This window comes from Schistocerca nitens, chromosome 7 (genome assembly GCF_023898315.1).
Source record: "Schistocerca nitens isolate TAMUIC-IGC-003100 chromosome 7, iqSchNite1.1, whole genome shotgun sequence".
NCBI classification, from domain to species: domain Eukaryota; kingdom Metazoa; phylum Arthropoda; class Insecta; order Orthoptera; family Acrididae; genus Schistocerca; species Schistocerca nitens.
In genome coordinates, this window is record NC_064620.1 from 319,686,137 (window position 1) to 319,711,836 (window position 25,700).

Below are 25,700 nucleotides of genomic sequence, written 5' to 3' on the forward strand. Positions count from 1 at the left end.
AGACCCTACGCTCCGTCTGCACTCATCTCCCTACCCTATGGCTCCTATCCCTGTGACCATCCCTGGTGCAAGACTTGCCATATGCACCCTCCTATCACCACCTATTCCAGCCCTGTAACTAACAAAACATACACTATCAAAGGGAGAGCCACCTGTGAAACAACACATGTCATATACCAACTATTACGTAAACATTGTTCTGCCTTTAACATCAGCATGACTACCAGACAGTTATCAGTCAGGATGAATGGGCATAGGCAGAGGGTGTATACAGGCAACATACAATATTCTGTTGCAGAGCATGGTGTGCAACATGACAGTGATGACCTCAGTGCCTGTCTCAACACTCGTGCCATTTGAATTCTTGCCACAGACACCAGTTTCTCAGAACTCTGCAGGTGGAAGCTACATCTACATCTACATTTATGTGATTACTCTACTACTCACTATAAAGTGCATGTCAGATGGTTCAATGAACCACCTTCAAGCTGTCTCTCTACCGTTCCATTCTCAAATGGCACACGGGAAAAACAAGCACTTAAATTTTTCTGTGGGAGCCCTGATTTCTCTTATTGTATCATGATGATCATTTCTCCCTGTATAGGTGGATGCCAACAGGATGATGAGAAGATCCCATTGCAACGAAAAACACCTTTGTTTCAATGATTGCCACTGCAATTCATGTATCATGCGTGTGTGTGTGTGGCACTATCTCGCCCATTTCTGAATAATACAAAATGAGCTGCTCTTCTTTGAACTTTTTTGATGTCATCTATCAGTCCCACCTGATGCAGATCCCACACCACACAGCAATACTCAAGAATGAAGTGGACAAGTGTAGTGTAAGCAGTCTCTTTAGTAAATCTGTTGCACTTTCTAAGTGTTCTGCCAATGAATCACAGTCTTTGATTTGCTCTACCTACAACATTATCTATGTGATCATTCCAGTTTAGGTTATCTGTAATTGTAATCCATAAGTATTTAGTTGAGTTTACAGCCTTCAGATTAGTGTGACTTCTCACGTAATTGAAATGTAGCGAATTTCTTTTAGTACTCATGTGAATAACTTCACAATTTTCTTTATTTAGGGTCAACTGCCACTTTTCACACCACACAGATATCTTATCTAAATCATTTTGAAATTCGTTTCAGTCATCTGATGACTTTACAAGATGATAAATGACAGCATCGTCTGCAAATAATCTAAGAGGGCTACTCAGATTGTCTCCTATGTCATTAATAAGATCAGGAACAATAGAGGGCCTATAACACTTCCTTGGGGACCACCAGATATTACTTCTGTTTTACTCTATGCCTTTCTGTCTGTTACTATGAACTGTGATCCTTCTGACAGTAAATCATGAATCTAGTTGCACAACTCAGACGATATTCCATAGGCGCGCAGTTTGGTTAGAAGACACTTGTGATGAATGGTGTTGAAAGCCTTTTGGAAATCTAAAAATATGGAATCAATTTGACATCCACTGTCTATAGCACTCATTACATCATGAGTATGAAGAGCTAGTTGTGTTTCACAAGAACGATGTTTCCTGAATCCATGCTGACTGTGTGTCAATAAATCATTTTTGTTGAAGTAATTCACAATTTTCAAACATAGTATGTGTTCCAAAACCCTACTACAAATCTACAATATTGGTATGGGTGTGTAATTCAGCGGAATTCTCCTATATCCCTTTTTGGGTATTGGTGTGGCTTGAGCAATTTTCCAGTCTTTCTGTGAGCGAGCAGTTGTATATAACTGCTAAATGTGGAGCTATTGCATCAGCATACTCTGAAAGGAACCTGATTGGTATACAATCTGGACCAGAGGCCTTGCCTTTATTAAGTGATTTAAGCTGTTTTGCTACACCGAGGATATCTACTTCTATGTTTCTCATCTTCGCAGTTGTTCTTGATTGGAATTCAGGAATATTTACTTCATCTTCTTTCGTGAAGGAGTTCCAGAAAAACATGCTTTAGTGGCATTGTCATCAGTGATTTCACCATTTTTATCACACAGTGGGGGTATTGATTGTGTCTTGCCACTGGTGTGCTTCATATACGACCAGAATCTCTTTGGGTTTTCTACCAGATTTCAAGACGGAGTTTCTTTATGGAAATTATTAAAAGCATCTTGCATTGAAGCACACACTACATTTTAAACTTCTGTAAAACTTTGCCAATCTTGGGGATTCTGTGTTCTTTTAAATTTGTCATACTTTCCTCATTGCTTCTGCAACAGCGATCTGATCCGTTTTGTGTACCATGGGGGATCAGTACAATCACTTATTAATTTTATGTAGTATATATCTCTTAATTTCCATCAATATTATCCCTTTGAAATCATTCCACATATTTTCTATGCTTACATGATCAGATCGGAAGGAGTGGAGACTGTCTCTTAAAAAGGAGTTAAGACCATTTTTATCAGCTTTTTTAAATAGATGTACTTTGCGTTTATGTCTGATGGTTGTGGGTGTTACAGTATTCAGCCTAGTAGCAACTGCCTTGTGGTCGCTAATCCCTGTATTCATCATGATACTCCCTATTTGTCCAAGGTCATTTGTTGCTAAGAGGTCAAGTATGCTTTTGCAACCATTTACACTTCAAGTGGGCTCATGAACCAATTGTTCAAAATAATTTTCTGAGAAAGCAATCATTACAATTTTGGATGACATTTTATGCCTGCCATTGGCTTTAATCATATAATTTTTCCAGCATATTAAAGGTAGATTGAAGTCGCCACTAACTATAATTGTGAAATGAGAGTCAAGTTTTCCTTGAACTGTACAGCAGCTACAGCACTACAATATGTTCTTAATTCTTGCCACCCACCTGGCCTTAATTTATGTTAATTCCTTCCATCTCAGCTTTTATTGATAGTAACTACTCCTTTCTTCACTCCTTTTCTGTTTTCTACATCTTTCAATTTCTGACTTGTCTATTTTTTGCCGTCCATCTTCTCACATCTGTTACATACAATGCATTTAGCTTTTCACTCTTATTAACTCATGCACAATGTTTTAGTAGTAATCTCTGGCTTGAATATTACCCTGTCTTCCACCTTTAAGCTGTCAGGTTTTCAAATCTCATTTGGTGCAGTCCTCAACAACCAGTCTTTCCTTCTCATTCTGTCTGGTAAGTCTCCCTGACTGAGGGTTCTGGTGACTTTTCTAAACTGTACCCCTTTCCTCAAAACTCTCCAGTCCTTTTCATTCATCCCTCTTCCTTCCCTTCAACTCTTCCACCAAAAGAAGAAGCCACTGGCTCCGAAAGCTTGTGAAAGTTAAATTCTTTTGTGTGTGTGTGTGTGTGTGTGTGTGTGTGTGTGTGTGTGTGTGTGGGTTGGTGGGTGGGTGGATGGGTGTTTGTGTGTGTGTGTGTGTGTGTGTGTGTGTGTGTGTGTGTGTGTTCCCCTGCCGCCACTTGGTGAGTAGATTTTTTTATCTGCCCATTTACATTATATTATCAATAACTGATTATTTTTGACAATATTTGAGAAATAAAAATGTTACCCAACATATAACAGAGATGCTGAGTCACAGATAGGCACAACAAGCAGACTGCCACAAATAAATCTTTCAGCCAGTAAGGCCTTCGTCAAAAATAGACAAAAACACACACACACTCATGCAAATGCAACACACACACACACACATACACATGACTGCAGTCTCAGGCAAGTGAAGCCACACTGTGAGCAACACCACCAGTGCATGATGGGTGTGGCAACTGGATGGAGGTAAGAAGAAGGCAGGGGCGGGGAGGGGGAGGGATCGTAGGGTAGGGGTGGCAGACAGTGAAGTGGTGCAGGTTAGATGGAGGGCTGTCAAGAGACAGGGAGGGGCAGTTAGTAGGAAAGGAGAGAATTGAAAAGACTGGGTGTGATGGTGGAATGGGGGCTGTGTAGTGCTGGAATGGGAACAGGGAAGGGGCTGGATGGGTGAGGATGTATGGGACAGGTCTTGCATCTAGGTCTATTACAGGGGTATGAGCCATGAGGTAAGGGGGTGGGAGCAGGGGTTGTGTAGGGATGGACGAATATATTGTGTAAGTTTGGTGGATGGCAGATTTCTTTGTATGTAATGCCGTCAAAGGAGAAGTAATTGTGGGTGAGAATAGAGTTGGTCAAGGCAATTTGGAAGGAGGTTGTTGGTTTGGAGTCCATGGGGCATTGGAAAAGGTAGAGTTCAATAGTGGTAAGGTGACGGGCATTCTGTGGTAGGGCTATGGGCACCTGCATGGCACCATCCTATACCAACCTACTCACGGGCCATCTAGACAAATACTTCTTAAACACCCAGAATCCTAAACCCCTCATCCGGTTCAGACTCACTGATGACATATTTGTGCTCCGGATTGAGGTTGAGGACACCCTATCCCCATGCCTCCAAAACCTCAACAGCTTCTCCCCCATTTGCTTCACATGGTCCTACTCAACCCAACAAACCACCTTTGCAGATGTTGACCTCCACCTCAAAGGTGGCTGCATCAGTATCTCCATCCATATCAAACCTACTAACCATGAGAAATACCTCCATTACAACAGCTGCCACCCATTCCGTACCAAGAAGTCCCTTCCATACAGCCTAAACAGCCATGGTTGTCGCATCTGCAGTGACAAGCAGCCCCTCTCAAAATATACCGAGGGTCTCACTGAAGCATTCACAGACTGTAATTATCCTCCCAATCTATCAGAAAAAAACCTCCCGTGCCTTATCTTTCCGGTCTCCCACCACCTCCCAAAGTCCCATTGTCCGGCCACAGAGGAACATTCCCCTAATAACTCAGTACCACCCAGGACTGGAGCAACTGGCTTACATTCTCTGCCAGTGTGGTGACTGGCTCTCGTCTTGCCCTGAAATGAGAAACCTCCTGCCCTCTATCCTTCCCACCCCTCCTACAGTGGTATTCCACCATACACTGAACCTACACAATATACTTGTCCATCCCTATACACCTGCTCCACCTCAAGACTTATACCCCTGTAATAGACCTAGGTGCAGGACCTGTCCCACACATTCTCCCACCGCCACCTACTCCAGTCTGGCCACAAAGGTCACCTATCCTATCAAAGGGAGGGCTACCTGTGAAACCAGTGATGTAATCCACAAGCTAACCTGCAACCACTGTGCTGCCCTCTATGTGGGCATGTCAAACAACAAGCTGTGTGTCTGCATGAATAGCCACCAGCAAACTTTGGTCAAGACACAAGTGTACCATGCAGTCACTGAGCATGCTGCCAAACATGACATCCTCCCACAGCCTGTGCCGTATCGCACCTTTCCACCAAAATCAGCTTTTCTGAATTGTTCAGGTGGGAAATTTTCCCTGCAATATAACTGGCTGAAAGCTTTATTTGTGACAGTCTGTTTGTTGTGCCTATCTGCGACTCAGCATCTCTGTTATGTGGTGAGTAGCAACTTTCCTTTTCATAATATTGTTACATTCCACCATGGATTTCTCATTGTTTGAATTTATTATTTTCGTTAATATATATTAATGTTATGGTTATAATAGAGGGAAACATTCCACGTAGGAAAAATTTACACCAACAACCTGACAACAGCTTACGCATCCCGCAACTACCCTCCCGACCTGGTACAGAAGAAAATAACCAGAGCCACTTCCTCATCCTCTCAAACCCAGAACCTCCCACAGAAGAACCACAAAAGTGCCCCACTTGTGACAGGATACTTTCTGGGACTGGATCAGATTCTGAATGTGGCTCTCCAGCAGGGATACGACTTCCTCAAATCCTGCCCTGAAATGAGATCCATCCTTCATGAAATCCTCCCCACTCCACCAAGAGTGTCTTTCCGCCGTCCACCTAACCTTCGTAACCTCTTAGTTCATCCCTATGAAATCCCCAAACCACCTTCCCTACCCTCTGGCTCCTACCATTGTAACCGCCCCCGGTGTAAAACCTGTCCCATGCACCCTCCCACCACCACCTACTCCAGTCCTGTAACCCAGAAGGTGTACACGATCAAAGGCAGAGCCACGTGTGAAAGCACCCACGTGATCTACCAACTGACCTGCCTACACTGTGACGCATTCTATGTGGGAATGACCAGCAACAAACTGTCCATTCGCATGAATGGACACAGGCAGACAGTGTTTGTTGGTAATGAGGATCACCCTGTGGCTAAACATGCCTTGGTGCACGGCCAGCACATCTTGGCACAGTGTTACACCGTCCGGGTTATCTGGATACTTCCCACTAACACCAACCTATCTGAACTCCGGAGATGGGAACTTGCTCTTCAATATATCCTCTCTTCCCGTTATCCACCAGGCCTCAATCTCCGCTAATTTCAAGTTGCCACCACTCATACCTCACCTGTCATTCAACAACATCTCTGCCCAAACTCTTTGTCTTTAAATATGTCTGCTTGTGTCTGTATATGTGTGGATGGATATGTGTGTGTGTGCGAGTGTATACCCATCCTTTTTCCCCCTAAGGTAAGTCTTTCCGCTCCCGGGATTGGAATGACTCCTTACCCTCTCCCTTAAAACCCACATCCTTTCGTCTTTCCCTCTCCTTCCCTCTTTCCTGATGAGGCAACAGTATGTTGCGAAAGCTTGAAATTTGTGTGTATGTTTGTGTTTGTTTGTGTGTCTGTCGACCTGCCAGCACTTTCATTTGGTAAGTCACATCATCTAGATATATATTAACGTTATGTTATACAAATTGAATTTTTTAACTATACAGTATTTAAATTTTATATTATTCATTTAATATTGTCAAGAATATAATAAAATTTAAGAAAGTATGCTAGCAGTGGGAAACAAACCCAAGAGGGCATACTGACAGTTGGTGCACTTGAACATATGGCTGAGGTGCCATTACATCAATTACTTATCAAGAATCTATCATATTCAATGCTTTCACAATATGTTGCATGCAGTTTCAGAGAAAAATATTTACCTGGTGCTGTGAGAAACATAGCATTCACAGTGTTAGAAGGGATGACATCATATGAGAGCATGTATAGTCAAAAACAGATAGCTGTGTCCCTTCTCTGAGGTGTCCATAGTGCAGCTGACGACTGTTTCAGCACTCAACACTTATTTTTAGTTATAATGGAGACAGAACTACAATACATGTGTTAGTCCATTTTATTTGCAAACCAGCACACACTCAAAGAGAAATGGCATAATTTTAGTGCCTTTTATGGTTCACATTCAGAAAGAAATTGCATAACTTTAGTGGGATTTCTAACTTGCATTTGAAGAGAAATTGCATAATTTTAGTGTGATATTTGCAGTTTGCTGTAGCACATTAGCATGTGATAACCAGCCACCACTGATGTTTGATTTCACAGCAGGGAATTTAGTGTCCATTCAGTAACAAACTCCAAGTAACATCTCCAGTTGGTGTCGTAACTAGATAAGCATAGAGGCTTTTATAATTTATTCCTTTGTCCTAATGTTGATGCCTGGCATCATCCAGATTACAGTTATCAGCGTCAAGTACATGGCAGAGTCTCAGCAGTAAGCAAACAACCTTCATACCACATACACTTTCCTGTTTGTGTTGAAACTTACTGTGTTTCCATAACTTAATGTTATCTGTGCACGGTACTGTACTGCACCACAAATTGCAAGGAGTAACCAGAATAGGAACAGTAATCCTGATGTTCGCATGCCTCTTTTTTTATTGTAGAATAGAAGAACACCAGCAAGGCACTATAAAAAAATAAAAAGAATACAAATAATTAAGTTGTTCTCACTTGCTTCAACAATTTCTTTGCACAACATTTGTAGAATTGAGTATTAATATCACTAACTGAAGTAAAAAACTATAATAAACTGACAATATTCTTGTATTGCAGTGTCATCATCCACAAGATAATGTTTATCACATTTACTTGGAGCAGGAATGACACTTTGCTTACCAAACAAGTTTCCCAAGGGACACCAATTCAAATATTACAAAGGTAGGCTTTATCACTGAAGAAGACCTTAGAGGTATATAGTAATTTATTACTATCAGATATTTATGTTACTAAAGATAATTTTTTCACATCGTTTCACTGTCCCAGTACAATTCTCTGGAATACTCCAATCAAGTTCTTTTGTTTCATCTCTTTCTTAGCTCCTTCTTAGCTACTGTTTGTTGTGTCAATTGTATAATCTTTCACAACCATCACAAGTGCACATGAATGAGCATCATACTCATACATTCAACACCTAGCTCCTCATATTACCTTCTCATATTGTGGTGTGTGTATCAAACAATTCACAGTGTCACACAAACATCCATGAAACTTGGTCAGTATTGGAGTAGAAACTAGTATCAGATGATATAAGCATAATTATAAGGGAGGACAGCAAATCCTTATTCATAACAGGTTCTGAAGAGTGTGCAACAGTGGTTTTATGCTAATAAGTTAACACTCAATTTAAGTAAAACAAATTACATACAGTATGGTAAAGTAAATGAAAAGGATGATCACCATTTATCATTGGGTGCCCATGAAATAGAGAAAGTCTGGTCTACAAAATTTTTGGTCATGTACATTGATCAGCACTTGAGCTGGAAAGAAAATGTCACATACATATCCAAAAAACTCAATTCAGCATGTTTTGCACTGAGAATAATTTCTAGAGGTTGCAGTGCAGAATGTACAAGATTAGTGTATATGGCTTATTTAGATTCTATTATATCCTATGAAATAATATTCTGGGGTGCAACTAAATGTCGCTTGAGAGAGGTTTTTAAATTATGGAAAAGGGCCATTAGAATTATTACACACAGCTCCCCACAAACACACTGCAAGCCCTTGTTCATGCAGCTAAACATACTTACAGTACCATCTTTGTTCATATTAAAAAGCATACTGCATACAAGAACACACTTGAGTAGTTTACGTGTAAATTCAAATCGTCATGACTACAATACACGTATCTGTAAGAATTTGCATGTAGAAAGAACAAGAAAAACAAAAACTCAAAAACAATGATAAATAAATGTTTTTATAGCATAGAGGAATATTTCGAATCCTTAAATCACTAACTGATAGTTGTATTGTTAATATCATGTTCTCATTATCAGTTCTATGTCTCATTTATACTCTTTTTAACTTTAAAATTATGTGTAATATGTGTTTTCCAAAATGTACTAAATATATATAAATCCATCACATACGGTACATGTTAAAGGAGCATGTAAAAGAACAACACATTAATTCAATGTTTTATTTTTCAACATATTATATAATGTTAATTTTATGTGTTTTAATTCAACGTTTTAATTTTCAACATAATGTTAATTTTGTGTGTGTGATAGAAATTTGTAATATTCTGCTGTGCATATTCTGGACAGTATTATGACAATTCCTATATCATGTAAATGATGAAAAGGATGATAATAAATGAAATGAAATATCTCAACCATGAATACATGAATTCAATAGCCTCACAAAGTCCCATGCATAAACATGAATTATCACTATTAGCATTATTATCACTATTACAGTTATTATATTTGTACTTACAAATGTCATAATTTTGATTATGGGTACGAATATGTCTACTGAGTACACATCCTCATTCAGTGAAATCAGATGAAATGCATTCCCCAAATCTGCTATTGTAAGTACAACCAAAGTTAGTGTAATGACCTGAAAAAGTTAAAATAACAACATTACAATGTAGATATCGGCATGACAAACCTGCAAGATTTTCTTATACAGGTTACATACTAGTTTTGTTGCATTAAGCCAGTTCCATGGAACATTTCTTGTTTTACTGCTTAACAGATAATAGGTTTCCAAAGCAGAAAACATCCAGAGAAAAACACAAGGCACCCAAACCAGAACAGTCTTCTGGAAGCATTCTGTCAAATCAGGATCTTCTGTATACCATGTTAAGTTGGTATCCTAAAAAGAAAGAAAATCAATCCCAATAAGACATTTCATTAACTACTTATTACTTTCACCTATTTTAACAGGACTACCAAGTCCAGTATTTTCAGGTGACCAAACTTATTCTACTTAAAACCAGTTTTAGCAGTTAAGATCTATGGAAGATAAGTGTCTTTTAGAATTATACATGTAAGTTTGATAGTGCCTCTCCTTTTACCTGTAAAAAAGCATTTTTTATTGACAGCCTGATGTGTGGCACAGTACAAATATCTAGGTTAGGTTAGAATGTGATACTCTTGTTGTAATTCAGTCAGTCCAACAGATGTGGATACAAACTCTTCATTGTGGTGCCACACATATCAGTAATGTAGCCAGAGATTGTAATATGGCAGACCAAGTTGGACTTTATGAAGTGTGCAACACTGACTATTAAGAATGGTCATGATACAAAATTTTGTAAATTCTTGAAAAATATACTACATTATTACCTCTTCTAAATTACATTATTCATTACAAAATCATCAACGGCTGTGAAACTTGCTATAATGATTAGTTGGAACACTAAATTTCAAAAGCCACATTGTAAACACTCAAGTTCACATTTTCTGTTCTCAAATTGTTCTGATAAAAACAAACATATTTTGGATGTGTCTTAGGTCAGAAAATTGTGTAGTTGCCAAGAACAAAAATCATGCAATAATTAAATTAACAAGTCTTTTGTAACTTTTATTGCTAAACAAGTCATAAAAATCAATTTTGACTGCAGCAGTATGTAAAATAAGAGAAGGGCAATCAATCACCTATAGAAGATCAATGTCTGGAACACAATAACACATAACAGAAAACAGCATTCACACTAGGTTTTGAGCACTAGCTCTTTTTCTAGTAATAGTATTCACAATCACAGACATACACAAACTACACATCCTCCCAAAACCATACTCCCATCACCTGAGTTTTGCCATGGCCATGGGAGTGTGCATTTAGGTGTCTGTGTGGTTGTCTTTGTGTATGTGTGCACTACTGCTAAAAAAAAAGATAGTGCTCTAAAGCTAGTATGAATACTGTTTTCTGTCAAGTGTTACTGTGCTTCATGCATTGATATGCTATAGGTGAGTGGTTGCCTTTACATTATTTTATGTATTGTTCCATGCAATACATTTCAGAACAGGCATCATTCAGGAAATTTTTTGGGACATACTACATTGAAACTATTGGCAGTTCCTAAGTTCTGTCAAACCTGCCTGTGCTGATCTGCTATATGAGATTAAGAAGGTGGAATTTGACTCATATGGCAGAATCTTGGGCTGCTGTCATTGGTCTCATCAAGATGTGTTAGTACGCAAACAAATGACAAAAACGGGAGATTTTCTTACATTTTTACTACAGATTAATACTTCTCGCATTTTCTCATGTAGTGTGTCTGCTGCACCTCATCTCATGTAAAATCTTAATGTCCTAGGTCAACTGCAAGACACTTCAAGCTGTAAGTAATTGAATTTTCGATAACTAAAACATGACCTGTAATACAGCTTACTTGTTGATTGCATTAACCATGAAGCCCTAAGATCAGCAACCTGTAGCTCTTTCGGCCACTGGCTAGTATCTGGTTGCAAATTGGCAGAATCCTGGAAGGAGGGGAGTGTTCCGAGGGATCCCTTTCTGGTAAGAGATTCCAGAGGAGAATGTTGCTTCTCTGCTGGCAATTGGGGGTCGACACCACAGTGGGTGGGGAGGTAACATTCCCAAAGTGGGTGTGGGGAAACCAGTAGCAGGAGGTCTCTCAACCATTAGGGGAGCAACTACAGTCAAACAACCTGAGTGCCCAACTTAGAAGGCATGAAGCATAAGGTTACTGCCACTAGAGATGATGATATCACTGCAGCCGTAGCAAATGTCATTTTCATATGTACCAGATGCAAATGATCTATTCCTACTAGGAATCCTGATATGTTAGTCAGTGAAAAGGCTTTTATTCTTTGAGTTTCTTTTTTCTTTGGAAGAAGGCACAGTTGACACAGATATACCCAAATCTCATGCATCTGAAGCATGCAACATCTCTTTTATTTCATATAGTACCAAAATACATGAAAAAGGGGAAAGAATTTTTTAATCCAATGATGGCTGAGATATTCCTAGCTAGAGAAATGGAGGACAGTCTTTTAAATGTGATTCACTGTGAATTCTGTTACTACTGCAGGATGAAAAGTGTTTAAAAGACCTTACAACAAAGTATTTTTTCAACTGCTTCCATGAGCAATAACTGATATGTTTGGAATCTAATTTTTCATTTCAATGTGGAAAGACAAGAAATGTTCATGTACAGCAAAATGACCATTCTAGCCAAAATATATAAATTACTGGAGAAAGCATCTGAAGATAGAAGTAGATGGTAGTAAAGCTTCTGTCCATAGCACTGTTTTGCATGTTTTGCATTATAAAATCATGCAGACTACTGGGCATTGTCTTCCATCTACATCTTTATTGGGTAAAAATATTTATAGAAGACTGTTCCTTCTTGTACTGTTTTCCTTTTTACCTAATTATGTGTGACTATTAAAAGACCACAAAGTAATCAGTTGAAAAGAATCAGCATCACAGCTTCACACATACATGAGAAGAAGGAGATAACAGAAGCACCACATAGGGGGAACATACGGTTTCCCATCACATCAATATACCATCACCTTGACCTTTTCAGATAACAAGTTGCCTTTAAAGGCCAAGGTGAAATCTCCAGTATCAAACCTATTGTCCTTTGGTCCCCACTGGACACAATGGACAAAATACACACCCTGTCATTCCAAAATAGCATGTAACTCATTATCGGACTGTAAAAGGAGTCTGTAGTGGAGAATGATACCCTGTATAATATTAAAACTGTTATGAGGGATGACGGTTACAGCAATGTCACCCAACTTGTCACAGGCAACCAGCAGTCATGGCTGAGCAGGGATTGCTGTTTTAATATGAACTGAAGTGCTTTTCATTTTCAAAATCGCTTCTACTTCCCCAAACCTGTCCTCAAGGTGTTATACAAAGAATATGGGCTTTGTATCCTTAAAGGAATCCCTGAGAGCAAACTAAGTACTGTGGAGAGCTTTCACCTGTTATCTCTTAACCCTCAATTCTTCCCACTATGCAGCCATAGAGGGAAACATCATGAGGTCATCTCTCTCTGCACCACAGTAACCCTTTCATTCAGAAGAGATTGCTGAGCTTGTGCGTGAGGCTGTACAGTCACCAGTAGAAGAAAGTTTGATTTGCTTTATCTGTGAGTCATCTGCCTTGGTGCCACCCGCTCTCAAAGGGGTCTCTCCCCATGGTTGCCACCCAGCCACAGCAACAGCAACCTGGCCAATTAGCCATTTCCCAGAGTCCTTCTACCCCAGCTGCAATGGGCACATATGCCTAGGTATACACAGGGAGTTTCCAGTTCAGGCACCAATAGTGCAATCCTTGTGTGGTTGGGGTTTCTACCGCAGTGCCCGTTCTTGATGACCGCCCCCTCCCCACCAACAATGGGATGACTATTGACTGGGTTTTTGGGGGTATTAATTTGCCAGAAAGGAAGGGTGCTAAGATAGAAAGGCAGAAAAGGTGGAATGTACACTACAGTAAAGGCCTGCACCACATGATCCACAATTCTGTGAAACTGAGTCCAGATAGGCTCTACAAAAAGACTGTCACAGTGTCTTCAAAATCATAAATCAGATCCAAGCATGATTGGCACTGAGACCATCTAATGGAAAGATATATGGGAAAAAATAATAGTAGAAAAATAGACTTGCAGCACAGGAATGGAAGTAGCAATGTAAGGACTGGGTGCATGTGGTGGCAAGCACATACTCACAAAAGAGATGTGAGCCCCTTGTGGGGTACAAATATTTGGTTCACACTTCTAATAAGCTCAGAACCAGAGGTAATTGATGAGTTCTGGGGACAGTGTTGAAGATTATGAGCTTTATTGAAACTCTGCAGCAAGGCTGGTCTTCTCAGTCCTCTCTGCCAGTCACTGGCATATACATAGAGAACATGAAATGATCTCTTCCATTCCTTGCTACTATATTCCAATGGGGTACGGTTCATATGTCTGATCTGCAAATGATTAATAGACACCTAGCCTTTTGAGTTTGCCTCTCCTTGACACAAGGCACAGCAGGTTTATCAACAGATAAAGTAAGTGTGTGTCACTGGCTCAGCTTCAGCAGAAGACAGCACATCAGACTTGTTTAAAGGGAGAGTGTAATACCCTGTGTTCTCCTTGGCCCATGCCTTCCTGTAAAGGCCCTCTAGGCCTACTACTGACACAACACTTGCAGTCAGGAGCATGAGTGGTGATAGTGCCTGTCCTTTCTGAAGAGGGAAACTGCATCAATTGGAGAGGAAAGTACCTAAAGTATGTTTGGCATCTCTGGTACATGTCTCTTTGCATTTTTTCCCACCACCCATTCGAAGCAGTTTCCAATTGCTTGACAGTAGTCAGTAGGATTTCTGGCAGCTTACAAAGAGCAACTAACTATCCTGTGCTCAGACTCAAAAAGTAATTTACACTGTTAAATAATTAATTTGATAACAATTCAAAAGCTGACCTGATTTACTAAAAATTTATAATACAATTTATTTATTTTTCTGTATTTTGTCTCTTTGGTATCTTGTCTTGTGTATATAACTTATACACAAGTAACTAAATAATGTTCGTCTCATATTTTATGATTAAGAACACTGGCAAATTGGTGTTATGCCCTCTATTCCTTTATTGTGTGAATACTATGTTTTATTATGTATGTTCTTTTATTATCTATGTACTTTTATTATGTGTACTTTAGTTAAGTGTAGCACCATAGTATATGAAAGAATGATTGCTAACACATCAATAAACCTCTAAAAAACCTCTCCTACATTATCCATAACAACATCAATTGCACGCCAATCCTTAGAGTCGAGTGTCCACCTCAGTATCTGAGTGGGCAACATGGTGGAAAGCCATGAATGAATGAATAACAAGAGCATTGTAAATATCAATAAAAACTAACAAACAAGTACCTTCATACAGCTATGCGACTTTTGGAAATTCGTCATCATTCTTGACTTTTTTTAATTGTTATAATTTTTGTGATAATTTAATTTGTTATTGGGTGTTGAGTGTTCCTTTCATTGTTATTCACAATATCTCTAAGCTGTGGTTGGCCTCCAGAGAAAGTCATTTGGAAAAAGGACAGCATTCACAGTTGGGCTGCATTCTTACTTGTGCAATGTTTATCTGAATGTTAAATAACTTTAAATTAGCCTCTCTGATATTGTTTACACTTCTGGATCTGTTACTCTACAAGTGCTGCAAATTCTTTTTGAGATCTGAAGTGGTTCATGAAAATAATGGAAGCAAACTTTCAGGCTTATGCTAACCAACAAATTAGGGCAATGATGTCAAAAGCAGTGCTGATATACGAGGGCTATCCACAAAGTACATTACGTTTTGGAATTAAAAATAAATAAAGTATTGGAAATTTTTTTTATTATATACAGATGAAAGCCACACTTAAATACTACTTTTCTACATAGTTGCCATTTAAATTAAGGCACTTATCGTAGCGATGGACGAGCTTGGAAATTCCTTTGTCATAAAATTCGGCCGCCTGCGCCTTCAACCACGTGGTTAATCAGTAACCTGGTAGAAATACGATTTTTGTGGATTTCCTGGAAAGAGGCACTACAATAAACTCTCAAAGGTATTGCCAAACTCTGCACAACCTCAGAAGAGCAATACAAAACAAGCGCAGGGGAAAGTTGGGCTCAAAGATCTTGCTGATTCACGACAACGCCCGGGCCCACACGGCAAATGCCACTCGTGAAGTTCTCGAATCTTTTATGTGGGAGTTGTTTCCTCATCTGCCGTACAGTCCCAGCCTGGCACTGAGCGACTTCCACTTATTCCCAGCAATGAAGAAGTGGTTGACTTTGCAGCATTTTGATGACGACGCACAGCTTCAAAAAGAGGTAACCACGTGGTTGAAGGCACAGGTGGCCGAATTTTACGACGAAGGAATTTCCAAGCTCACCCATCGCTACAATAAGTGCCTTAATTTAAATGGCAACTATGTAGAAAAGTTGTATTGAAGTGTGGCTTTCATCTATATATAATAAAAAAAATTTCCAATACTTTATTTATTTTTAATTCCAAAACGTAATGTACTTTGTGGATAGCCCTCGTATTACAAATATCAACACTATTAACTATTGTTGAAGTTAGAAACTAAATGGAACCTGAAACAAGTTACAATACATGAGAAACAAAATACTGCAACATAGAAGTTGTATTTGTAAGAGCTAAGTTCACCTTGCAATCATAAAATTTCAGGTGCTGACCTAGAAGAAACTGGTCAATGAACAGAAAAAATGGAAATATTTTAGTAATCAATTGGGTATGTGCACTGCAATAATGACTAAATGATTTTCTGAGAATAAGATGCCAGGGTAATTTACAGAATACACAACTGTAGCTCTCAATTTACTACCAGATATATCATGCACAATTCTAAAAACTTGTAGCTTTTTCAAGTAAATCAATCATGAATTTAGGAAAAAATTGTTTTTGAATGAGAACACCATTTTTAGAGAACTAAAAAGAGCACAAATTAAGTTTACAATTCATGACATACTGTGAACTTTGTGTGTCACTCATATGTGGTCAAAAATACATAATATATATCACCAGCATCTCTGAAAGCTCTTTCCTGATTTAGTACACTTGATCACAGTCCCATTATATACTGTATTCCTAAACCTACTGCAATCAACTGCTACACTCAGCTGATCAAGTTGAGTGTGATGCTCCCAAATCAGCATTGAGTTTCAAGGTCAGCTGCTCCTGCACAATCATGGTCCCTTATTAATGTTAATCTTCATCAATGGTGGTGCCATGGTGTATGAGCCAAAGAGCACATTTCACAAAATCTGCAGGTGGCACAACCATTCTGATTGACAAACTACCCAACTGCAGTCTAGAGAACACCAAGAACACTCCAATCAAAGAAGCTCTAGACTGGTTCACTTCAAGTGGTCTGTACCTCAGTGTTAAAAAGACATCCCTCCATTCAGTTTCACAAAACACACAAAACAAGGAAGATGTTGATAAGGAAATATTGAGAATTGTATCTCCCAGATTCCTGGGATTAGATACTACTGATAACGTTAATTTGTTAAGTCACATCCCTGACTGATTTAAAAATTGAATTCTTCAGCATTTGCCATTCACTTGATTCCATTTGTTTGTGACTTGGGAACAATCAGAGCTCCATACTTGGATATTTCCAATCACTTATGAAATATGGCATCATTTTCTGGGGAACCAGTCACAGGTAAATAAGAATCTTGATTACACAAAAGAGGGTCACCAGAATTATGAATAGATTTCACTCTAGAAGATTTTGCAGAAATTTATTAAAACAGCTGGCAGTCCTCACTCTGTCATGTCAGTATATTTTTTCACCTCTGCATCTACATCCATACTCTGGAAACCACTGTTAGGTGCATGGCAGAGGGTATGTCCCATTGTACCAGTTATTAGGGTTTCTTCATGTTCTGTTCACATATGGAGCATGGGAAGAATGATTGAATGCCTCTGTCCATGCACCAGTTCTTGAAACTTTGTTAATAGACGTTCTCTGGATAGTTTACATCTGTCTTCAAGAAACTCCCAGTTCAGTTTCTTCATTATCTCCGTGACGTTCACCATGGATTAAGCAATCCTGTGACAATTTGTGTGGCCCTTCTCTGTGCAGAGTCAATATCCCTCGTTAGTCCTACTTGGTATGGGTCCCATACACTTGAGCAATATTCTAGAGCTGGCCACATGAGTGATTTGTAAACAATCTCCTTTGTAGATAGATTGCAATTCCCCAGCATTCAGTCAATGAACCAAAGTCTAGCACCTGCTTTACCCATGACTGAACCTACGTGATCATGCCCACAAAGTGTTACACCCAGGTATTTGTATGAGTTGGGCATTTACAATAGTGACTCATTGATATTATAGTCATAGGATACCTTTTTTTTCATTTTGTGAAGTGTACTACTTTACATTTCTGAACATTTAAAGCAAGATCCAGTCTCTGCACCACGTTGAAATATTATCAAGTTCTGACTCAATATTTATGTAGATTCTTTCAGTACACGTCTAGTTCATGTCTAATCAGTCTTTGGGGATCTGGCTAAATTTTAAAAACAGCTAAAATTTTATCTTTGGGATAGCTCCTTCCTTTCCTTATCGGAATTTTTTGACAATTTGTAATACTTTTTGAACTGCATTTAATTTTAAGCATTACTATACGAACTTACTACGCAGCACTGGTATACAGATACTGAGTGAATGCTTTGTATGTGAATTAGAATTTAATCATTATACTATATTTCTCTGACTTTATTATTATTGCTATCTGAACACTTGGACCTAACTTTTCATGTTTCTGTTAACATATGATTTAGATTGTAAGCCTCATGACAATTTACATATTGTTATTACTGTAATTATCTGATACATTCTACACCCAAGTAATACACTTGCATCACAGAACCATGGAAATTTAAAATGAATAAATTAGTTAACTAATTTATGCTGCTGGAAGCATTGTAACAAGTAACTGATAGTCTGGATTATCTTTGTGTCTGAATGACTCATTGTTCCTGTGAGATGGTAAGGGACAGGTATGTCTGGCTGAGAGTACAACATAATAAGCATTTCTCAGTTCAAACCTGCTTACCTTCCCAGTTGGCCAACATTGAATGCCATGTCCATGAGCCTTTTGATTCCGTTTGGAAACTAAATGCCATTTTTCTCATGTACACATAGACCTTGTAGGGATCCTACTGCCAGTCTAAGGATTGAAATATATTCTCAGGACTACTAATAGGTCTCCTTGCTGGGTCGAAGCCACATCTGCTATGGAAATTTATGTAGAGATAGTTGCATGACCCTTTTTGACTACATGGGTTTCAAGGTCTGAGTGCTTGACAGATGTGATGACAAATCAAGGTCAACAATTTTCACCTTCTTTGTCAATGTACTAGCTACTTTATGTTGGTTCACTCATCATCGTTCCACTACCTACCACCCAGTAAGCAATTGCATGATGAAAAGCTGTCACAGGTCACTAAGGTCAGCATTAATGTGTCGCAAGTCTTCCTGGTTGACTACCTTGCCACTGGTATGATTCGAGCTGCAGACTGCATTCAAAACTGACCTCAGTACCTCAGCAGAGGAAATGATGTATGACAATACCTAAGACTTCTGTTGGACTTCTTCTCCACACATCAAGAAAGCCACCCTTAAGATCCTTGTTCGAAGGTGCTGCAAATGAGGAACTGGATTTCAAATCTTTCTCTGCATGGATATCATTAAAACACCCTTGCAACATCCTTACAGCAGCCCCTATCCATAGTTAGAAAGAGATGAACTCATAATGATGCTCTTAATCACCACCAAAACAAAGTGTTTCCATTGAAAGGGTAAAACCAGCAAACCTACTTCCATTGGATGACATTGAGCAATGGCAATATCTCCATTGGCCAATGCCCACTTCTAGACCTTCCCCTGCAGACGAGGCCTCCAGTCAGCTGACCTCACCTCCCACCCTGCCATCATTGTCAATGGACTCAGGTGCTGCAGTTGTTCAAATAACAACAGGTATTTCTCCTCTCAATGAGCACTCTTACCACATTGGTGCTGGTCTGCATGACAGTGGGCAGGATAATTCAGCACAACTTTACTTTCTTTCCAGGGGCTCCATTCCACTGGAGGGGAGATGTGTGGTGGTGCAAGCAGTCTAACAAGTAACTGAAAGTGTGGACTACCTCCGTGACTGTGTGGTGGACAATCCAACAGCATCTTTGTTTATTTGTTACTCCTTGTTTCTGTGCGATCTCTCTGGTTTTCTCCAGAGTATTTTATTTCTTCATTTTTGTGTTTGATTAAAATAATAAAGTACACAGTCTGTATTCAGCTGGGAATTATAGTTACCACAAATTACATAAATAAAGATAGGGGCATCTACTAAAGTACTAACATATCCATCCAAGGTTTTTACGTTAAGTGTAGACATTTTTCACATTTTTCCATTTATTTACTCTACCCATTATTTCATGTTAATTGTTCAATAAAAATTGCAGTTAATGTATGTGGCTTTTTCTTATATTTCTTTTTGTCAAAAAGACTGGAATTTAATGTTTCCTTCTTGTTATTTACCTGGCATTACAGCAGAGACAAAGATTACATTATCAGAAGTTCCATTTATTACACAAATATAAAGGGATCATAATCTGTGAAGTAAAATAAGGTAATAAAAAAAAATGGTTCAAATGGCTCTGAGCACTATGCGACTTAACTTCTGAGGTCATCAGTCGCCTAGAACTTAGAACTAATTAAACCTAACTAACCTAAGGACATCACACACATCCATGCCCAAGGCAGGATTCGAACCTGCGACCAGAGCGGTCGCTCGGCTCCTGACTGTAGCGCCTAGAACTGCACGGCCACTCTGGCCAGCAAAATAAGGTAACACAATTATTTATATTGTATCCTACAAATTGATGAAAAATCTGAATATACTCCTTGTAAAATAATCACTTTTGTTACAATGTCACTAAACATAGATCTGCTGCTTTTGGGAGTGATGTGTATTATCACCATCTGACACTTAACTACTGCAAACAAGTGCATGCTAACACTTCCACAGCTGGTGATGCACTAAAAATTACTGTTCTAATTAGGCCTACCTATTATTTCTACAGCAGCTTGCTACAGTTTCAAAAGAAGCACACTGGACAAATCTGAAATTCATAAACAGGTCAAGAATGATTCATAGAAACAAATACATTCATCTCGAGTTGTCCAAGTTCACAGACCTTCATGAAAGTAGAAAATTATTATACAGTATGTAAAAGATAAAGTAACAACTCACCCAAAAACGTGAACCACAGAAATGGTCTATAGATTCAAATGTCATGTTGGCTTTCTGTAGTACACTGCAATTTATACTTTTTCTTCTTTATCACCATCTGCACTCAGTGTCTATCTGTAAATAACATCACATTTATGACTTTTACATAAGTATGCATAATATATTAATCTGAAAAAACTGTGCAAACATAAGTTCTTATCATATCATATTTGTTTATTTTAGTAGCCTAATTCTTTAGGGGTAAAGTATTTCAAATTTTATGAACAAGTTTCTTTCACTGCAGCCATTTTACTTAATGCCTTGTTTACATGTTTGGCAAAGAAATATGGCCCACATAGATCAAACATCATTGCATTGCCAAACATAAACTGGTGCTGTCCAAAGAAACAAAAAACCCTTTTTTACTGTTTGCAACAGGTGTGTGGTTTAAAACTCAATTCTGTTACAACTCATGTAGATTACTGTTACACATATTTCCTATATTTTGTAGTAAACAGTTTATTAATGAATTAAATAGGTATTTAAGTTACTATACTAATTCCATTGGTCTACAGAGAAGATGAAACCTAATAACTTAAAATCAAGACTGAATATACAATCAAACTGGACAAACACAGCATCATTATCCCTTGTTATTTAATTAGCAGCCAGTGTAAAAAAAACTACACCAAGAAGAAACAGGAAACACAGAAACAGTGAAGAGGGAAAAGTAAATCTGTAACAGACGGTAGTGACCAAGATGTGGTCTCTCGTTCTGTGTCTTTCGCACATTAAATTTTTGGGTGCAATTGAAGTTGTGATCTCATTCATTTGCTTTGAATCATGACATTATCAAAATGGTGGACACCCCTCTTTCAGGTTTACACAATATAGCAATCATGACATCACTCATTACACCCACAAACAAACATAAATAACACATAAAATATGCAACTTAAGCAATGGAGTGAAACTAACAGTACAATCATGAGAGGATCAAACTAAATACACAACAAGAATAACAACACAATTCCAAAGCAAATATCAACCCAAAAATTGCGCACACAAAATTCTCAACATTCAAAACAAACATAATATGCAAAAATGAAGTTCACTAGTATTGTAAATTCTGCTTGACCTTATCACACAGACTACTACACTGCAGCTCATACACAGCTCAAAAACCCAGTCCCAAAAATTTCATTTGACATTCATTGCTAAAATGAAGTCCTTGATACAAAGCATCCCACATAAAACTCTAAAATCCACCTGACCTATTTTTATCTAAGAGGAAGCCCTTGATTCCACAACCCCAAATGTAACTTCAGAACCTAGTACCCTAAATTTCACTTGACTTACATGGCAGTAAAATTAAGCCTACAGTACCAAAAAACAACACACTGAAATCTAAAATTTGTTATCCAAATCTTCACTTACCCTTCCTAAAGCAAAGTCTACACTACAAGAAGCCAAAACTCACTCAGATAACTAATATAAAAAATGTAACCTAACCCATGATGGGAAACAATATATGCTATACCTACCAACTGCAGTCAAACAAAATTACAAAACACTAACAAGAAAAAAGTCGAAGTTCATGAAAACTTTCACCACCACCAATTTCAGTATAGGTCTACATAAAGAACTATAAATGTTGAAAGTTATGTATTGGACCACTTCCCTCACCCCCTCCCTCTTGCCCCACCCCCGTTTCATTTTACAGTAAGCTGCAGAAATAAATATTAGGCTTCTCTGCTGGTCAATTTGTTACCACAATCTTTATTTGGCTACTACATTCATTGGCTGCACCATCTCACAACCAACCTGTCACCATCCCATCCAACATAGACCTGAGGTTGCAGTACAGACCAGTCTGTCACCACAATCAAGATTTCAGGGAAAGAGGGAGTGGGGCCTCAAAAACCACACTTTAACCCTATAAACATAGACACACATACCAGAAATATAACAATTAAAAACACAAAAAAGTACCAACAGAAGCCACCATCATATACATCTAAGTCAGCCAAACACACATACACGCACACATACACACAAACAAACACACACACACACACACACACACACACACACACACTAAAAAACAAAAGAAAACAAACCATAATTGACTATAATCAGTTCAAATAATTGTTGGTGCTTGATTGTTTATTTACATAAATGATCTAGATAATCTGAGCAGCCCCCTTAGATTGTTTGCAGATGATGCTGTAATTTACCATCAGCTGATCAATTCCAATAACAAAATGATCTAGAGAGAATTTCTGTATGGTGTGAAAATGGCAATTGGCGCTAAACAAAGAAAAGTGCGAGGTCATCCACATGGGTACTAAAATAAATCCAATAAATGTTGGGTATATGATAAATTTCACAAATCTAAAGGCTGCCAATTTGACTAAATACCTAGGAATTACAATTTTGAGCAACTTAAATTGGAAAGACCACATAGATAATATTGTGTGGAAGACGAAACAAAGACAGCGCTTTGTCGGCAGAACACTTAGAAAATGTGACAAACTGACTAAAGAGACAGCCTACATTACACTTGTGCATCCTCTCCTTACCAGGTATAGGATTGACAGAGGACATCGAAAAAGTGCGAAGAAGGGCAGCCCGTTTCATGTTATTGCACAATAGGGGTGAGAGTGTCACTGATATGATATGCGAGTTGGGGTGGCAGTCACTGAAGCAAAGGTGGTTTTCTTTGCAGCGAGATCTATTTACAAAATTTCGATCAACTTTCTTCCCGAATGCAGAAATACTTTGTTGACACCCACCTACATAGGGAGAAATGATCATCATAATAAAATAAGAGAAATCAGAGCTCGAACAGAAAGATTTAGGTGTTTCTTTTTCCCACGAGCCATTCAAGAGTGGAATGGTAGAGAAGTAGTATGAAAATTATTCGATGAACCCTCTGCCAGGCACTTAAGTATGAATTGCAGAGTAACCATGTAGATGTAGATGTAGATGTAGATGTAGATGTAGATGTAGATGTAGATGTAGATTGTAGACAATGTGTCTTCACCCATTGCAATAAGCAATGATCTTCCTGCAAATGTCTTTGTCATACCGTTGACTGACAAAAAAAGAAATATAATACCAAATCTCTAAGCATAAGAAACACATGGAACTAATAATTCCAGACACAAACATGAATCCATCAACCACAAAATGCACATTCAAATTAACTCACTCACAAATGAGCACAAACTCCTCCAATAACAACCTCACATGCTCAACTCACAAACACTCCCAACAAACAGTTTCAAAACATAAACGTAGAGCACAAGGGAGCACCACCAAATATTCCAACACACCATTTACAGACATGAATTGAGTGAAAAACACCACACCACCATTTCATCACACAACACAGTTACATCATGAGTCAAAGCAGATGGGTGGGATTGCAGCTTTCGGTTTATCCAATTATTGGAAGTATAAAAAAAAAAATCTGATAAAGTGTGGGAGATGCTTAGCAAATAAAGATTATGTCTGACTGAACAAAAAAAAGGTGCTACATAATGGCACATGTCACAAGATGATGTCACAAAATTAAGAAAGGTAACAAAATATTTTTGCATAGCAACAGTGACAGGTTAGAAATTTCAGAGTATCGGGGTACTTAAGATAAAACATTTAGTGCAGGAAAGGAAGATGTGGGACACAAATGGGAAAAATTCAAAAGAATCATTTATGATGCCTTAGAAAATTATGCACAGAGCAAAGCCTTAAGGGAGGGAAAACCCACCATGGTTTATTAGCCATGGCAGTAAACTGCAACATAAACAAAGAAGACCATCACAGATTCAAGAGAAATCAAAATCTAACTGACAAACAAAAGTTGAATGAAGCAACATGAGCATAAGGAGAACACTGAGAGAAGCATTCAATGACTTTGAAAGTAAAATTTTGTCAACCAACCTGACTAAAAATCCTAAGAGGCCTTGGTCTTATGTAAAGTCAATAAGCAGTTCAAAACAAGGACCCCATATGGCAGTTTGTAGGGGGAGAGGGGCTAGACTGAGGATATAGAGTATTTTTGATATTTTGGAAGATGAATGGCGATTTTTAAGTAGCCACATGAAAGTTCTTACCCTGTTAAAAACCTGCGTAACACTGTCATTCAAATCATTTTTTTGAAAGTAAAAAAAAACCCTGACTACATTATATTTTTTTTCCTTTCCCTGAGACCTGGGAGGGAAGGGGGGTGTGACCCCAACCCTTTATTGCCCTGGCTATGGGCGCTCTGGGTTCAAAATCATCAATTCAGTCACTCAGTGACCATAACAGCACCAAAATGGAAAATGACAGGAAAGCCTGAAATACTGAATTGTGTCTTCCAAAGCTGTCTAACCACAGAAAACCATAATATGTTCCTTCCTTTCAATCATCACATGAACATTAAAATGGCAGATATTGCAATAACTGATCACAGAATAGAAAAACAACTGCAATTGTAATGGAATGGCATCAGGACCGGATGAGATATCTCCCCTTCTTGTAGCAGTTTATCATAAAACTGGAAAAAAGTGGAGGTCATTCATGTTTCTAAGAATGGTTACAGGACAGAAGTACATAATTATAGGCCTAAATTGTTGATCTCAATCTGTTGTATAATTATAGAACATATTTTATGCTCATGGATAATGACATTTTTGGAGAATGAAAATCTTCTCCATAAAAATCAATACAGATTCAACAAACAGAGATCTTACAAAACTCAGCTCACACTGTTCCCTGTGACATACACAGCACTGTAGAGATTGGCACACAGGTGGGTGCCATGTACCTTGACTGCAGGAACACATTTGACACCATCCTACCCACACTGATGTTTAGTGAAAAAAAGAGCTTACTGGGTAACAGACCA

The 25,700-nt window shown here is 38.5% G+C and overlaps 1 protein-coding gene across 3 annotated transcripts in view; it reads right to left on the bottom strand.

Annotated features, from left to right (window-relative positions):
• Nucleotides 1–25,700, bottom strand: part of LOC126194751 (multidrug resistance-associated protein 1-like) — a 368,141-nt gene that overhangs the window by 269,952 nt on the left and 72,489 nt on the right. For 2 of the 3 annotated variants that reach the window (XM_049933026.1, XM_049933027.1), the window contains exons 2-5: nucleotides 20,828–20,941; nucleotides 9,711–9,887; nucleotides 9,504–9,629; nucleotides 7,552–7,692 (exon numbers count right to left, since the gene is read on the bottom strand). In XM_049933026.1, the coding sequence (XP_049788983.1) occupies nucleotides 7,552–7,692; nucleotides 9,504–9,629; nucleotides 9,711–9,887; nucleotides 20,828–20,872 (489 nt within the window). In that variant the 5' untranslated portion in view covers nucleotides 20,873–20,941. The remainder of the gene's footprint in view (nucleotides 1–7,551; nucleotides 7,693–9,503; nucleotides 9,630–9,710; nucleotides 9,888–20,827; nucleotides 20,942–25,700) is intronic. The other variant, XM_049933028.1, reaches the window with a different exon arrangement.